Source organism: Lepidochelys olivacea, assembly GCF_965140295.1.
Source record: "Lepidochelys olivacea isolate rLepOli2 genome assembly, chromosome: 3".
Classification (NCBI taxonomy): Eukaryota; Metazoa; Chordata; order Testudines; family Cheloniidae; genus Lepidochelys; species Lepidochelys olivacea.
The window spans coordinates 5,744,195-5,761,413 of NC_140413.1; the positions used below are offsets into that span (position 1 = coordinate 5,744,195).

The 17,219-nt window shown below is 51.4% G+C and overlaps 1 protein-coding gene across 3 annotated transcripts; it reads right to left on the reverse strand.

Annotated features, from left to right (window-relative positions):
• Positions 1-4,559: 4,559 nt before the first annotated feature.
• On the reverse strand, positions 4,560-16,105 carry LOC311519078 (brain and acute leukemia cytoplasmic protein-like). Of its 3 annotated transcripts, XM_084625298.1 has the most exons (5): positions 14,370-14,451; positions 13,492-13,983; positions 9,714-9,904; positions 9,066-9,136; positions 4,560-6,493 (listed from the first exon to the last, which is right to left on the reverse strand). In XM_084625298.1, the coding sequence occupies exons 2-5, from the start codon at positions 13,676-13,678 to the stop codon at positions 6,442-6,444; spliced, it is 501 nt and encodes a 166-aa protein (XP_084481424.1). In that variant the 5' UTR covers positions 13,679-13,983; positions 14,370-14,451; the 3' UTR covers positions 4,560-6,441. The 3 variants fall into 3 exon arrangements, with proteins under 3 accessions (XP_084481424.1, XP_084481423.1, XP_084481422.1); XM_084625297.1 differs by lacking the exons at positions 9,066-9,136; positions 14,370-14,451 and adding an exon at positions 15,898-16,105; XM_084625296.1 differs by lacking the exon at positions 9,066-9,136.
• Between the last annotated feature and the right edge of the window lie 1,114 nt (positions 16,106-17,219).

Below are 17,219 nucleotides of genomic sequence, written 5' to 3' on the forward strand. Positions count from 1 at the left end.
CAGCAAACAGGGTCCTCAAGAAAGCAGAGGAAGGAGATGGTAGAGAACAGAACAATTTACATTTCAGCAAACAGAAGTGGGGGGAAAAAAGAAGAGCACATATAATGTTGACAGACCCTGGTTATTGGCAGGCAGGATCAAACCTGGGACCTCTGGAGCTTAGTACAGGAGCCGCTACCGCATGAGCTCAGAGCCGACTGGCTGTTAGCTAAGGCTGTAGAGCAGACTCATTTCACTGTCTGTAAATGGTCTCGGTGCCACGCGAGAGGACAGAACACCACACCCAGGAGGTGTGCGGGTTACATACTTCCCCTCGCTGAGGAAGCACGTCAGGAAGCTCGCTCAGTAAGTGGTCTTGGTTCCACTAGAAGGGACAGGACACCTCACCCAGGAGGTGTGTGGGTTACACATGGAGCCTTCACCACCAGACTTCAGGTCGCCTTCCTCACAGCTTGGATAAACTTTGTTTGAGGGGTATCCTGTAGAACAGTGGCTCTCAACCTTTTCCATCTACTGTGCCCCTTTCCGGAGTCTGATTTGTCTTGTGTACCCCCAAGTTTCACCTCACTTCGAAACTACTTGGTTACAAAATCAGACATAAAATACAGATGTGTCACAGCACACTCTTACTGAAAAATTGCTGACTTTCTCCTTGTGTCTGTACGAAACGTTAGTTTGTACTTATTTCGCTCGTTCTTTTTATGTAGCCTGCTACAAAACAAGGCAAATATCTGTAGGAGTTGCTGTATTCCCAAGAAGACCTCTGTCTACCCCGTACCCCTGTCTAAACCACTGCTTTAGAAGAATCAACTTCCAAGAGTCAGTGGGCTATAAAAGAAAGAGGCAGACAACCCCACATTCTTTCACCTAAGAAAACAAAAACACCAGCACCTTTGGGCCCCTTAAAGAGAGCCTGAGCAAGGGGAGAGCCAGTCACCATTTTGCTGCGAGACTGTGGATGAGAGAAACCACCTTGAACAGAGCCTGTGTCTAGCTAGATTAAGTTTTAGACCTTTTAAAGTGCAGCTTGTTTTGTTTTACTTGTAACTCTTTCTATCTGCATTCCTTATACTTGACTTCGATGACTCCTATATAGGTTTTGTTAATAGACTCATTTCAGTTTCAGTTTTACCCTAAACTCAGGGCTGCGTTTCAAGGGAAGAGTCTAGTTACCCCTATTTAAGTTAATAAGCTGTGAAGGGCTTTGGTGTCTTTAAAGGAAGAAACAAACCATACGATTTCTCTGGACTGTCCACGGGTTGAGGAAAATCCAGGACTGGGTGTGTGTTGGGGTCACCCTGCATGTAGTAACCCAGGCTGGTGGAAGCCAGAGGGGGCTGTAAACAGGCTACTGGGGTCAGAGCTGTGGAACCAGGCCGCCTAGCACACAGAAACTCAGGGGGTGACCCGCTTGCTGGTAGGCTGGTTGTGAGTGGCCCAGGTTGGGAGCTACAACAGCAAAGCACTGTGAGGCACCCACGGTTACAGGGAAGATGGTGACACAGCCCCTCGCTGGTCTGGATTTGTACCCTGAACCAGAAAGACCATGACAGCATGTCCCAAGGATTTGTGAACTTCCCGCCCTCCATTAGTACCAGGCTAGCTGAAGCCAGTATCCAGCTGCCTCACTCCTCTGGCAAAAAGAACAAACCATCCTGTATGACTGTTTAAAGGAACAGTGACAGATGCATGGGTTACATGTGCACATGGGAAGAGGCCCTGGGAAAGGAAGCCAGGGCAGTCTGGGATATGGGAGAGGCAGACCAATTGTTTGGGATCCCAAGGCCTGAAGTAGACGGTGGGTGGGTGTTCCCCCTATGCTGCCCCATAACAAGGGCAACATTGGAGCCCAGGAGGGCTGGATGCTGGAGCCAACTGAGGGGCTGAAGCCAGCTGGGGAAAGGACAGACCCTCAGAGGAAGGGCTGCGCTGGAAGGTGGGGTTTGGCATTTTCCTTTGGACTCTGATTGACTCCGACTGCGGTGAACTCTGTGACTTGGCTATGTCACCCCGGTGCAGCAGTGCTCCTACATGAGAACCCCACAGCCGCTTGCCAGCCTGTGGATAACTTCTGAGAGGGGAAACTGAGGCAGAGGCTGACCTGCTGTCAGACTGGGTAGATTCCTATGACTGGAGAGAAGACCTGAATTTCTCATGTAAACCCCATTAACAAGCAGAACCACCCCCAGCCCCAAAACATACATTTTCCACCTTTCTGGAGCTCCCCCACCCTTTGCCCTTTGCAGGGGTGAACTGAGACAGCCATCACCACCGGCTGTGCACCGCTTGTCTCCAAGGCTCTTTGAGATGGTCATAAGCAGACCTGAGGTGTTACTTTTGGAGCTGCCAGCATGGCTCCCTTTTGTTCAGCCTGAGCCTGACTGGCAAAGGACTGGGGGATCTGGTGTGGCAGCCAAGGAATGTGCCCTTAAAGGCTGCTAAGAGGTTGGGGGAGCAGCTATGACAGAGGAGCAGAGTGCTTTGAACCCAGCTGCTTTTAAGCCGGCAGTGAACTCAGCTTCCCTGCTGCTGTTGCTGCTTCGTATCGTTCCCGCTTGGAAGCACTAACTGGAGCGATGTCGATGCTGAACATGAGGGTAGAGCAGGAGCAAACATCCCCGAGCCTGTAAGCACGGACTTCTCTCCCAGCAAGGAAACCAAGGGTCAGATCGTCAGCCCGCAGAAATCAGCATGCCTCCACCAGCTGAGGCCCTGGCCCCAAATCTTTCCTGACTGCTAGGAAGCTACAACAATCGGAAAAGCGAAGTATTCCGTGTTGTATCAGAAATCCACCTGAGGCGCTACACATTGCGCTCGATTTGGAGCCCTGCAGCACAAAACACCGCCCCTTAAGCTAGAGCAGTACCTCCGTCAGCTGGCTCCAGGACAACACCCACACTGGTCTGCTTTGACCGTGGTGGTGAAATAATATTTATCGCTATGTTAAAAGAGTAATAGGTAAAGCAAAGCATCACTCCCCGAACTCTTGCTTTTAATACACTCCTCTGGAAACGACTAACCCTCTTTTAATTGGATTTGATTTTTGCAGAGACAGAATGATTACAAGAGCAAAGGGGGAAGCAGAGAGCTGCAAACAAACCCAGCTGAAAGGATCCATTCCCATGACTCTGAACAACCTTCGTCCTATGAATTTCTGGGTTTTAACCCCATTTGATGGCTCTTCCCCAACCTCAGATCTCAACTGTAGGGTCGTCTCTTATTTCCCTATGTTGCTTTTTATTAAACGCCACACCTGGGGCTGGATGTTAAAGGTGGATATTTAGGTAGCCACATGAAATGGGTTGGAGGGTTTGGGGGACCAGGGAACCAGGGCCCCACTGTCCCCTCCCAGTTATTTGTGGGCTGAAGCCAGCCCCTGCAATCACAGGTCTCCTCTCCCCAGAGCAGGAGCTCAGGGCAGCAGCAACAGGACGATGGTGGAGGAGGCATCTTCACAGCCTCCTGGACCCAAAAGGATGGCACCAAATTCTGCTTTCTACCTGTGCACTCTGGAGACTGTTTCCTCTCTACTCATTGGCTGTTTGTGGCAACATCCTCTGAACCATCTCCCGCTGCCAGCCTCACTCTCCTGCCCTCCCTGCTCCTCCCTCCTCCCTTCCCTCCTCATCATTCCCCCCTCCCCACACTGCCATGTCCCTTTCTTCCTAGTCATCGATCCCAAGGCCAGAAAGAAGCAGTGTGATCATCTTGTCTGACCTCCTGTACAACACAGGCTAGACACCTGCCCCCCGATAGTTCCTGGAGCAGATCTATCAGAAAAATATCCAATCCTGATTTTAAAATAGTCAGTGCTGGAGACTCCCCCATGACCCTTGGTACATTGTTCCAATGGTTAATTACTCTCACCATCAAAAGTTTACACCTTATTTCCAGTCTGAATTTGTCTAGCTTCAACTTCCAGCCATTGGACCATGTGACCCCTTTCTCTGCTAGACTGAAGAGCCCATGATTAAATATTTGTTCCTCATGTAGGTACTTGCAGACTGTGATCAGGTCACCCTTTAACCTTCTCTGTTAAGCTCAATAGACTCAAGGGGCTCAGTCTGTCACTCTAGCGCAGGGGTGGGCAAACTTTTTGGCCCGAGGGCCACATTGAGGTGTGAAACTGTATGGAGGGCCAGGTAGGGAAGGCTGTGCCTCCCCAAACAGCCTGGCCCCTGCCCCCTATTTGCCCCCTCCCACTTCCTGCCCCCTGACTGTCTCCCTAAGAACCCCCCACCCATCTAACCCCCCCATTCCTTGTCCGTTGACTGCTCCCTCCTGGGACCCTCCGCCCCAAACTGCCCCCCCCGGGATCCCACCCTCTCTCCAACCCCCCCACTTCCTGTCCCCTGACTGCCCCTCTGACTCCTATCCACACCCCCACCCCCTGACAGGCCCCCTGGGACTCCCACACCCTATCTAACCCCCCGTTCCCTGACCCCTGACCGCCCCAGAACCTCTGCCACATTGAACCATCCCCTGCTCCCTGTCCCCTGACTGCCCCCCAGGACTCCCTACCCAACCCCTCCACCACTGCCCCCCCGTTACCATGCCACTCAGAGCGGCAGGAGCTCGCAGCCCCTCTGCCTGCGCGGTGGAGCCAGGCAGGACGGTACCACAGGCCACCGTAGTTTGCCCACCTCTGCTCCAGCACAGGTTCTCTAATCCTTGAATCATTCTTGAGACTCTTCTCTGACCCCTCTCCAATGCATTAACCTCCTTCTTGACACCAGTTCCCTCGCTCCTGTTAAATCCTCACCTCCTGCCTTCTCCCCTGGCCCAAAACATTGCCTGCCCCATGATCAGAAGGCTTTGCTTTCTCTAGGGCCTGTGCAGCCCAGGTCTCCAAGCCAGGGAGCAGCTGCCCAGAAGCTGGTGCTCACACCCAGATACAAATGGGTGGAGTTCCATATATGATCCACAGCCACTTTCAAATGGACCAACCAAGACATGCACGTTACAGCCCTAAGGGATCACACCAACATACCGTATCAATCCTCATTCTCCTTTCCCCACCCCCACTCCCACTCCCCCACCTCTCGTCAAGATCCTTAGGGCTGGAGATACTGGAGTCAAGCTGTGCAAACGCTTGACTCCAGGAGCACTGCACTGTCCAGGAGACCCCTGACGGCATTAAGCACTGTGCTTGGTGGACAGCGATTGCAGGATCAAGCTCTTGGATTGTATGGTGCTTGGGGCAGGGGCCTTGGCTGAGAGATTCAAAGGGCCTAAGGGAGTTGAATTTCACTGGGAGGGACCTTAGTTCCCTATGAGAGCCCCAGCCTTCATCTCTCTCATCTCTCTGTCTAGTACCAGCATTTTCTAGGGCACTGGGCAGATCGTAATAGAGCTGTGACTGACTGCAGAGTGGAGAAAGCCAGTCATTCTGTCTCAGCCGGTGCACATTGGCCCAGCCCCATTGACTGCAGTGGAGGTAAGCCGAATTCCCCCAGCGACAGATCTGGCCCCAGAGGGTTGAGGGAGTGCTAATGAGCGTTTCGCACCTCGGTTACAGACAGGTGTTGACTAGCAAAGATTAAAAGGTGGGTCTAGTTCGGAGAGTGGCTCTGTGGAACTGCTATAATTATCATCAAAGTCCGGGTTGGTTCAGCGTACAAGCCAGTGTCCACCAGGGATTTGAAAAACCAGCTGTGTTCTGTCCATCTCTCACATCCTCCTCTCTAGTGTAGATTTTGCAGCCAGATTTTAGCTACTGGTGACATGTGATGCAGAATGGAGTCCCCAGTCCTGGAGCCTCCGGTGTGTGGAAGGCCAGCATCCAGCTGCCCCCATTCTCTTGGGGAAGGGGACAGACTCTTCCTTGCTTTTGCAAAGGGAAATGACAGCCTGGGGGGGGTCTTCCTTCCCAAGAAATATCCCTTGCAAGGAGAAGAACTGCAGAGCTGACCACATGGTGGTGCTTGGCTGTTGGCAGCAGAGCTTGCTAGTGCAATTCTGTCCTCTCATCCACCCGTCCAAGGATCATTCCTAGGCAGGAATTGGGCGGGGCGGGGAGCCTTGTCTAGCTCCTCAGATCTTTGATCTCTGCAGAGACTCCTACAAAAGGCAGTGGGTCTCATGGAGTCAGCTAGCTAGAGATAAGCCCTGCTACGCAGAGATCAATAGCAGTCTGTGCACATGCCCCCCAACACACACCAATGGGCTGAGTAGGCACCAGGGACCTGAATCAAAGCATATAGCACTGGGAGGGATTATTCTAGGAGCCTATCAAGATGGAAGGAGTGTTAATGTGTCTCCTACTGGGTCAGGGCAGGTGGTCTTTGCTGCTAGCCCACAAGATGCCTGTCAGAGCCCAAACATTGACGAAAGATCGGAGTTAGGCTTTTCCTTTCTCCCCCACAGGGATTGCCAGCCCATAGGTGGTGCAGGAGGTCCCTATGATTCTCCCTGATGTGTCGATCTGCTGGATGTTCTGCGTCACCATGATGGTGACTTGCTTGTTGGCCATGCGGTTGGATCGCCACTTGGTCTGGAAAGGAAGGAGAGGGAAGGTTAATCATTGGTGCCATGCCAGTCCAGGCCCCCCAGCAATGGTACCAAGGCAGCCGGATGATTCCACGTGGCCGGAATGTAGCGTATTATGGAGAGAATTCAGTCAGACCAGTGGCCTCTTCTGGTTACAAACAAATAAGCAAAAGGTAGAGGTGCGGGGTGGGGACTGGAGATATTGGGGCATTGATAGGTGCTAATGGGATATGGAATCATATGGAATAAAGTTGGGTAGAAGGGACCTCAAGAAATCATCAAGACCAGTCCCCTGCGCTGAAGCAGGACCAAGTAAACCTAGATCAGCCCTGACAGGGGTTTGTCCAACCTGCTCTTAAAAACCTCCAGTGACGGGGATTCCATAACCTCCCTTGGAAGCCTGTTCCAGAGCTGAACTCCCCGTAGAGTTAGAAAGTTTTCCTAATGTCTAACCTAGCTCTCCCTTGCTGCAGATTCAGCACATTGCTTCTTGTCCTGCCTTCAGTGGACACAACGAACCATCGCTCACTGTCCTCTTGTAAGAGCCCTGAACAGATGTGAAGTCTGTTACCAGGTCCGTCCTCAGGCTTCTTTTCTCAAGACTAAACAGGCCCAGTGTTTGTAACCTCTCCTCACAGGTGAGGTTTTCTCAACCTTTGCTCATTTGTGTTGCTCTCCTCTGGCCTCTCTCCCATTTGTCCACCTCTTTCCCAATGTGCGGCCCCCAGAACTGGACATAGTTCTCCAGCTGAGGCCTCCCCAGTGCTGAGCAGAGTGGGACAGTTATCTCCTGTCTTACATGGGACATACCTGTCAATACACCCCAGAAGGATATTAGCCTTTTTCACAACTGCATCACATTGCTGACTCGTATTCAGTGTGTGACCCACTGTACCCCCCAGATCCTGGTCAGCAGTACGACCCCCTCGTCTATTATTCCCCATTGTGTAGGTTTGCATTTGACTTTTCCTTCCTAAGTGCAGTACTTTGCCCTCATTTTACTGACTTTTCTCCTGTTGCTTTCAGACCGATTCTCCAATTTGTCAAGGTTGTCTTGCCCTCCAGAGTGTTTGTAATGGAGCATAGCACCCCTAGGCACTAGGCAGAGCAATCTCATGGGTTAGACACCAGACTGGAACTCAGCAGAGCTCTTTTCTAGTCCCTGTTCTCCCACTAACCTGAGGCATAACCTTGGATATGTTGCTTCCCCTCTCACTCTGTCTGACTTGCCTTTGTGGCAGGGCCTGCCTCTTACTCTGTGTTTGTCCAGCTCCCAGCACACGGGGGCCCTGATCTAGCTTTTGGGGCCTCTAAGAGCTCACCTAATAATTAATGAGGATGGTTTGAATAGCACACAGGAAACAGCAGTGCTTGAAAGCTGCCCCCAGCTGATGGCTGTTCAGTGGCCTAAGTGAGACATTGGCCTCAGTCCAGTTCTTGGGGGACTTTACAGATTCTATGACCATTTGTCGGCCATCTCAGCAGAGGTGCCAAGGAATGAATGGGCCACGGAGCCTGAACTCCCCTCTCATGCATTTCCCCCTGGGTCAGACTCCCCAGAACGGGGGAGCTTTTACTTTAGTTTATTTGCATTATGGTAGCACGTAATGGCTGTAGTCAGGGAAGAGGAGTCCGCTGTACAAAAATGAGTCACAAGAAGATGGTCCCTTCTCCAAAGAGCTCACAGTCTGGGTGGGACACAAGACAGGGCAGGTGCACGGAACAGACCCATGGAGGAGAAGGTGACAGTGGAATGGGTGCGTCTTGCAGAGCAGACAGTGGTTGCAGCCTGGCACTACCTTACACGTGCATGGGGGAAGTTTGTGCTCCAGCTGCCTTTGCTGGACCTGGTTTAGGGACAGCTAAAAGCTCCATCTGCCATGGGTGTCAGGCACCAGCATGAACCTCCTTTCGAAATGGGGAACTTGGAGAGGATGCTCTTGGAGTCATCAAGTATTTGGGAGGCGCATACCCCTGGCAGTAACAAAAGCAAGGGTTGTGGACTGAAGGCACATGCCTGGGACATCAAGGAGTGCTGGGGATTGTGTGACAGATGTGGGAAAGCGGGGACATGAAGTGACTCACTAATGCTGGAGGAGATTAACTGTTATAGCAGCTCTTTTCTCTCTGTGTCTCCCCCTACCCCAGCCTACAGAAATGGCACAATTGTACCTCTCAGCACATTTTGCCTGGCCTAGATTTAAATTTCTGTGTCTAGCTCCCGGGGGACCTTGGGCAACATCTGGAAGAGGAGGCCATTAGACGGACTGATGGAAGTCGGTGGAGGTGAAGTTTGTCTCACAAGCTTATGTTTCAGGGTTTGCTAGGTCTCCCGAAAGAGTCGGGTGTTGTTCAAAATTCCAGCTAGAAATGTGCTCCCTTGGAGAGAGGAGGTTGGTCATCTTAAGCCATAGAGATAGGATCCTCCCCCATCACTTGCATCATAGCACACGGTCACTTCCCCTCCACCCCATCTACAAGTAGGTACATCCCTCCACACAGTGCTGACGAACTACAGCTGGTCAAGAATATATTGATGAAACATTTTTTTAATTGGAAATGACAATTCATCACACCTGGAATTTTTCCCAGCAAAGGGTTGGGTTGGAAGGTTTCTCAGGTCCAGGATGGAATTTCTGCTCAAAATCTGAGAGAGAAAGAGAGAGGCCAACAACCCCATAGTTAGCACTCCCTGGGGATGTGGGGAGTGCCGTAATTCACGTCTCTCACATCTCAGGTGAGTTTCCTAACGGATAGAGTCAGTGACTCTTGTCAGAGCTGTGATTTCTATAATGTGCAACTAACGTATTGAGAGGCCTGCGGAGACTGACTCTGTAGCCTGGGGTTTAGTGCCCTCTCCTGGGATGTGGGAGACCTCGATTCAACACCTTCCTGCAAAGCAGGGACTTGAACCTGCGTCTATCACATCCCCGGTGAGTGTTCTGGGCTCTCTTGCTCTCCCTCATTGTTTGTGAAAAATTTCAGAAGGTCTCAGTTTCTTCTTAATGTGGAACTGAACATTTTTTGAAATCTCGACTGTTTGCAGGATAGGGAAACCATTTTCCACCTCGCTCTGCTCCTCACAGCATACTGGGGCACTGTGGTCGGTGCTGACAGAGGGACGAGCTCCTCCTACTGAAAAAACAAACCCATGGTCTATCTCTTGAGAAGTTACCCATGCATCTCCTGGTGAAGCCCACCTCCGTCTTATGAAACAACCTCACCTCCTCAGTACAGAGCACACTTTTTTTCTGCAGTGTTGTTCCAGAGGGCGAGAGTCCATTCAATGGCTTGTGGGTTACTTGACTTCCACCAGCTGGAGCTTTGACTTCATTCAAGGACAAATCAGACATCACAGAGCAAACTTTCAAGTAGGCCTGCGCTGGGTTAGGAATCCCATCGTCAAAGAAATCTCCTAATGGAAAACGAAGAAATACTTTTTGAGCCAATTCAAAGTTATGCTTCCCGCTAATGTAAAATGAAGGCTCACAATTAAAACACAGGGTTCAGAGTAACAGCCGTGTCAGTCTGTATTCGCAAAGAGAACAGGAGGACTTGTGGCACCTTAGAGATTAACACATTTATCTGAGCATAAGCTGTAGCTCATGAAAGCTTATGCTCAAACAAATTTGTTTGTCTCTAAGGTGCCACAAGTCCTCCTGTTCTTTTTAATTAAAACACAGAGGACCATTTCTGAGTGAAAACAAGCCCCTTTCAAAAACTCAGCATGGGCACTATTTTGCTGAAATGACTCTTTGGTATGAAATGAGATCCATCTCCAAGCTGAAAGGGAATGCCAAAAGCTTCAAATCTGGCTTCAAATTCTTTGCACAGTAGAAGAGCACGATGAGCTGTGAATTCTTTGCACAGTCCCTACTTTCACCAGTCTGGAGTTCATTTGCCGTGAAGTGTTGGAAATAGAATGAATCTCAAAACCATTTTTGTATTTCAAAATTACAAAATAAAATGACAGCTAGGCTTGGCAGATTGTTTTAATAATTTTGACAGATAGCGACGTTTATGTTAAGCCTTTCCCCTCTATTTTTATCGATTTAAATGTTCACAGTCTCTTTGGACTTCAGTTTCCCCATCTATAAAATAGGCACAAGACTTCCCTTCCCCCACGCTTTTTCTGATTAGGCTTCAAGATCTTCTGGGCAGGGACTGCCTATTGCTATGTGTATGTGCAGGGCCTAGCACAGGGATCCCCAGACTTTTTCGGTCACGCTCCCCTGCTTACCCGGTCTGTGTCCCCCCTCCCCGGGAGCTGCAGTGGGGAGGCCAGGCTGGGAGTGGGTGCAAAGCCGCGGTTGGGAGCCAGGGCCAGGACCGGGGCGGAGCCTTGGCCACCATCGGGAGCTGGGAACTGTGGCCAGGAGTGGGGCCGTCGTCGGGGGTGGGGCTCGGAGCTGCGGCTGGGGCCACGGTGAGGAGCGGGAGCAGGGACTAGGATTGGGGCTGGGGGCAGGGCCTGGAGTGGAACTGGGGGCAGAGTGGGCTGGGTGGCACTTCTTCCCCACCCTCTATGGGGGCTGGCCTGAGCCCTGCCATGCCCCCCTGAGCATTCCTCCGTGCCCCCTTAGGGCAGCATGCCCCACAGTTTGGGGACCACTGGCCAAGCACAACTGAGGCGCAACCGAGATTGGAACCCCAACATGCCACTGTAATAGCAATATTGTTTTACAAAAGTTCTGCCTCATTGCAAGTTATGCTGTCACGGCTGCTCTGCATATGGATGCAATGAACTGAATCAAACATACAGCACCTCTATGGAACACAGTGTGTCTCTGTCAATTTATTTCATTTTTATGGCTGGGATCAGGGAAGAGAAGCCATGAAATCCTCTCAGCAGGAAAGCTCACAGATCTGATCATTTTCTTCCCTGAATTACACATTCTGCCCCCGAGATCTCAGCAGAAGCAAAAGGAACCACTTGCTATCAGGATGTGGGGTAACTTGGTGTGAAAATTATTGTAAATGATTATGGCTGCTAAGGGAGAGAGCCAGGACTGGTCATGCTATTTATTAGATCTAAGGATCAGGACAGATCTGCATGGAATGGTCAAATCTTTGCACCATGCTGTCGGTAGATGCCTTAAAAGGGGTATTTTATCCTCCTTTATACTGCATCTTGTGCATTTTCTCCTGTGCTCTACCCATGCGGAACTCAATGAACTCATGTAATCATAGCACGTCGAGATGGATGAGACCTCTGGCCTCATCTGCGCCTTTCCCTAGGACCGGTGCAGGCTTGGTCAGTATTGCTCATTTGCTACCGATTGGTCCAGTCTGGTTCTAAATGCCCCAAGTAATGGGATTAGCAAAACCTCCCCTATTCGCCTAAACCAAAGCTAGGGGGAAACTGGCATGTATTCAAGCTGCCTTTCTGCTCCAGTGAAAGCAGCTTTATTCCCTAGCCCCCAGAGACTCAGCAAATTTAATAGGGGGCTTGACATCTTAAGGAAGAGACAGTCATGGGAGTATGGACATGGGCTGTGCTGAGTTTTTCATCTGACAGTTAGCTGGCTTTTTCTCAAGATCACACCCTTAAGTATCGGTAGCAATCCTGAGGGAGTGCAAGGTCACTCCCCTGGCCGCACATCACTGTGCAGACTCCGGCTGAGTTACAGCACAGTAAGAGATGGCCTGTAGGATGGCTTTCCTATGGGGAATCACTGTTGCTTGCAGTCTAGAGGGCAGATCCTTGGAGGTGACCTGAGTGAGCTCTGGATCAGACCCTGGATGCACATAAGAATGGAGCCCTATCAAAGTTCCTGGACTGATACTCAGAGTTTCCCCTGATGGTTCATTTTCCCCTCTTGCTTCTGGGGCCAGTTTAGGTTTTATTTCACCAACTTTCCAAGGGATTCTTGTAAACATGGCTACCAAATTTGACTGCCAAGCTATATCCATGGCGGCAAACCTGAGCAACAGCAGATCAGCACATTCTAAAAAAATTTTTCAGGCTGATGTTCATTTTACAGTGGAAGCCAGACTCAAGGGGACACCTTACAACACACAACTCCTCCTCCCGCGAAAGGGGGATACCTTGGGTTTATAGCCCCCTTCATTCCCCCCCTTCTTTAAAAGGCCTGATTTTTTTCCCCTGCTTCTTTTCACCAAGCCATTCCCCAGACTTCAATTCAAACACACAGTATCTGGGGGAAGTTCTCTGGCCCGTGTTATACAGAAGGACAGACAGGATGATCATAATGGTCCCTTCTGGCTTTGGAGTCTATGAATCTATAAGGCACCATGTCAATACAAAACACCTCACAGTTTGTTCCCATCAAGCCCCGCAGCAGGGAGACCGGGAACAGATCCAGCCTGTGGGTATCGCAGGCCTGTGGGTATAGCGGCTCTCACCTGGCCTGAGTTTGCCCCAGCGTTACCAAGACGCTGCAGCTTGCCCTGTGCACCACGAGGTGTCGCTGTTGCTTCACACCGTTCTGTCCCGAGGGACATCCCCTGCAGGTGGGCAGCGGCCTGCTCTGCACTGCAGGTTGGACTGAGGTGTTCACAGCATTAACCCTGTCCATCCACAACCCCCAGCATGGGGCTCCTATCGAAACTGGGGGACAACGTGTTCATGGTGCAAACCACAGCTCAGAGAGAGTGACTTGTGGCCTCCATCTCTCCCCCATTCATCCCTCCTCCGCTCCGTTGGCTGGACCTGCTCCCCATTCCTATCCGCCCGGCCCACCCAGCCCCCCGCTGTACCTACAGCAATTGGCATGTGCACCAGCCGGTAGGAAGGCATTAAAAAATACACTGCTCCTTTCCATGCCACTGAGCTCCTGGAGACCTGTCAGAGCGGCCAGCACCCTGCAAACAGCCCGCTCTCCGCAGGCCACCAGCAGCAAGTGCTCTGACCAGCCCTGCTTGGGGACCTCTGTTCTACCCTCTGGGCATGGCACCACCCTCAGAGGTATCTCAGCATGACTGAGTGCCCCAGAGGGCCAGGCGCCTATCCTTGCCATTGAGCACGGCCTGCTGTCTTACCTGAGTTCATCGTGCTCTTCTCCCTGTCAAAGGCAGCCCCAGGGGAGCTCTCCTGTGGGATGGTCTGGAGGGCGGAGAGCGGGATGTCTGCATCTGTGTTCATCAGCCAGGTAGACTCCGTCTCTTTGGTCCAGTTCTCCCGGTACCTCGGCTCCAGGCCGTCCGTCCGGCTGCCCCCACAGCCCATGGCAGGGGCTGACTGGCGTCACTGATGGCACGTCAGGCAAGCGTCTCGGAGTATGGCAGGGAAATCGGTCCCTCAGCCACCCTTTGTGAGCATCTTCCTGCCTCCCGGGTGTCACGCTAGTGGGATCCAGCCCCTCCTTCAGCCAGAGTTATTCCCACCCAACTCTCTTGGGTAGTTCCCTCCCCTGCAACTGCAGTCAAGGGAAGAGCCACCCCTGGGTGTGTTAGCTGCTGTGAAATGGGGTGGCCGGACTGCCGACCAGGGGTTAGGGTCCTTCAGCTGGTCTATGAGTTGGAGTAAGGCACCTGAAAGGGGTAAATAAAAGAGATAGGCATTGTCTTTGTCATTCAACCACTCAGTTCATTGGAGACCAGAAAAACATTAACCACAATGTAGCCCTGGCTGGCCCTATTGCTGGGAAGCTTCTCTATGAAATAAATGTGCAGTTTGGGGCTGTCCTAGCAGATCTGAAGAGCTGCAGTTACTGAACCCAGCAGGCACTGAGCTGCTGCAGCTGGCAAATTACTAATGGCAGAGCGGGGGGGAGGGAATAATAAACCTAGAGGGTTTTAGAATCTCTGTCCACTTTATCCCTATTTCCCTGTCGTGCACAAGGGCACCCATGCAATCAAGGCACCCGCAAATCTCTATTAGATCTGGGGTTGCTATTTATTAGGAAGTATCTACTTACAGAATTGGACCCTTCTCCTGGTTTCCGAATCACCCCTGAGCAGCCCGTGACATTTACGATTTTTCTGCCTCCAGGCACTGCTGAAATCCAAATTAATAATTAACCTGCAGCATCCAGGAGGCGGTGCTACCCCATTGCTTTGCCTGTACGTTTTCAGTGGGGATGGGCTAAGCCTTCTAAATGTAGCTCTAAGCCCATTCCAGAGTTTGACTTGGTTTGTGTTTCGCTACAGAAAGGCTGCAAAAAGGAGCAGAGGGGAGAGACCAGTGAAAATATACAGTGAGAATTGGAGTGGAAGCAGATAATGATTGAAAGAGAGATCCTAAGACTTTGATAAAGAGCTGGTGGGAGAGAAAGAAATCAAGTGCGGGGAAAGGAACAGAGAGTGAAAGCAAATCCAGAGCGAGCATGTGAAGAATGGAGCCGAGAGGAATATTCAAAGAAGAAATGAGTGCAGACAACATACAGTGCGGAGAGGAAGCAGCAGGTGCCAGCCAAACCTTGCAGGGAACAGTCTATTCCAAGTCCATACCCCAGAACTCCTTCAGCTAGAGACTCCTTTTTAGGTGACAATGGGGGATTGGTTTAAATTGCAGGGGAGAAAAAGGTTTGGGACTCAAACTAGCTTGGAGAATCTTCAAACAATTAGTCTGAGAGCTTTGTAGAACTGAAAGCTCGTCTCTCCCTAGCTCCCATCTCTGTGGCTTCGTTAGTCATTTAGCGCTTTACAAGACAAAGCGTGGTCCCTGCCCCAAAGAGATCACCGTCAAAGGCCCCCATCCTAACATGGGAGCCTCCCAAGTGACTTTATTATTTAGAGTACGGTAACACCTAGAGGCTCCAACCAAGATTGCACCAGGCACTGTACAGACCTTACCAAGAGACTGTCTCTATCCTGGAAAGCTGACTGTTAGAATCGAGGTGGAAGGGGAAACAGATGGGAAGCTCGTTGCTCCAGGTCACTCAGCGGGTCAACGGCAAAGCTGGGATTAGAACCCAGGTCTTGAGTTCCAGTCCACTGGCCTACCGGCTAGAAAAGCCTGCCTGGAGTAGGACGGTGCATGGACACCAGTCCACGGCAGTGAGCATCCCCCTGAAGGCAGACTTGGAGCTGAGGAGATGCAATGGGAAATCCACAGGGACTCATTCAAATGGGTTTCGAGCTTTTCAGGGCAGGGACTGTGTTTTTACAGCGTGTCTGCACATCGCTTAGTAGCACATGGAGCCCGGAGCCCTGATTGGTGCTGCTGTAACGCAGATAAACAGCAGTAACAGTGTGTGTGTGCAACACCCCCCCACCCCCAGGAATCGGAAAGTTCAGAGATCCTGAGGACTTTGTCAGTGTCTAGCAAACCAGCAAAGCCTTGAGATTCTGCACCAGTCCCCTTGGGGCAGCCCAGCTGAGCAGACGCAGTGCCAACAAACCAACCCCTCCATTCTCCCCGCTCGCTCCCAGGAAGAAACTCTGCCTGCTGCAGTAATCCCTGGCCGGAGGGCGTGGTCGTGTTAAGGACAATTTTTCTCTCACCTTATCGGTGCTGGAGAAGCTGCTTCTCTGGTTCCGTTCCCTGCTTCTCTCCAGCCACAGCGGCAGCTGCTTTGTGCTCTGCCCCTCCTGTTCGCTCCTGCATCTCCTCAAGGCCTCGGTGCTCCAGGCCTCAGCAGCCCCCTGCGCTGGGATCAGTGTGCGGCACCAGCTGGAGGAGGTGCTGAAGCGGGACCCAGTGACGTCTGCTCTAGCATCACTCAAGGAGCGGCATGTGCAGAGTGAGCCATTGGTTTGTAGTGCCTCACTCTAGATGGGTCAATCCAGCCATTGTGAAATACTAAGAAACCGGGAGACGTTAGTGGAAGACTCGGCTATGAGACGCTGCGATGAATGCCTAGGTCTGCAGAAAATGCTTTGTGATCTTTTCTTCCCTTCTTGGATCTAATCTACTGCAGTGTTGCTGTATCTTGTTCAAAAGCTGCTAGGGTTCATCCCAGAGGGGGCTGCATTGCAGTGATGGATAAAGTGATTTTATATATTAGCTGGTTAGCTGCTTGGGACTGGGACTGGGCCCTGCTTGGCCCCTTTGGGAATTGCTGCAGTACGGATGTTAAACAATCAATACGCACATTTCAGCACAGCCCCAGAAGTGAGGCAGGTGCTTAACGTCTGCAGAGATGAAGCTCCCGTCCGGCATTCTCAGGCCTAGATTCTACCTGTGCTCACCCCCAGGCATGGTGCCAGTTACCGTTACTACTGTCTGTACTGAGCGTTACTAGTGAAAACACTGAGCACCTGCAGGATCAAGCCCTAATTTCAGAGGGGATTGAACCAGGAATTCCCAGACTGGATCAGACCCAAGCTCCACCTAGGCCAGGGTCCTCCACTCCGACAAGGGGCAGCACCAGCTGATCTATCAGGCTGTTATCCTCTTTTGTGGACCAGCCACTAGAGGAAGACCCAACTGAGCCAGTGGGTTCCATTTATACGCAGGAGAAAGCAGTGCTGCCCACAGCCATATGCCCGTTAAACCCAGGGTGTATCCCAGAGCAGGGGCAAAAGGGGCAGTTTGTTCCAGGCCCCCTGTCTGAGAGGCTCCCCATACCTGAGTGGCATTGCAATGTGGCGTTGCAGCCTGGCACACAGGGATGCAGGGCCACTGACTGAAATCTGACCCGGCAGTGACCCTTGACAGCATTGCTGACAAGAAGCACAAAACCCCAAGTACAGAATTGGGAAGGAGCAGGCCATGTGTTGGTTCCAGCAGAAGTATGATGGCATCATCCTTCCTGGCAAATGAGCAGTTCCAGTTACCAAAAATGCTAATAAAATTTTCTAACATTTAAAAAACACAATGACCA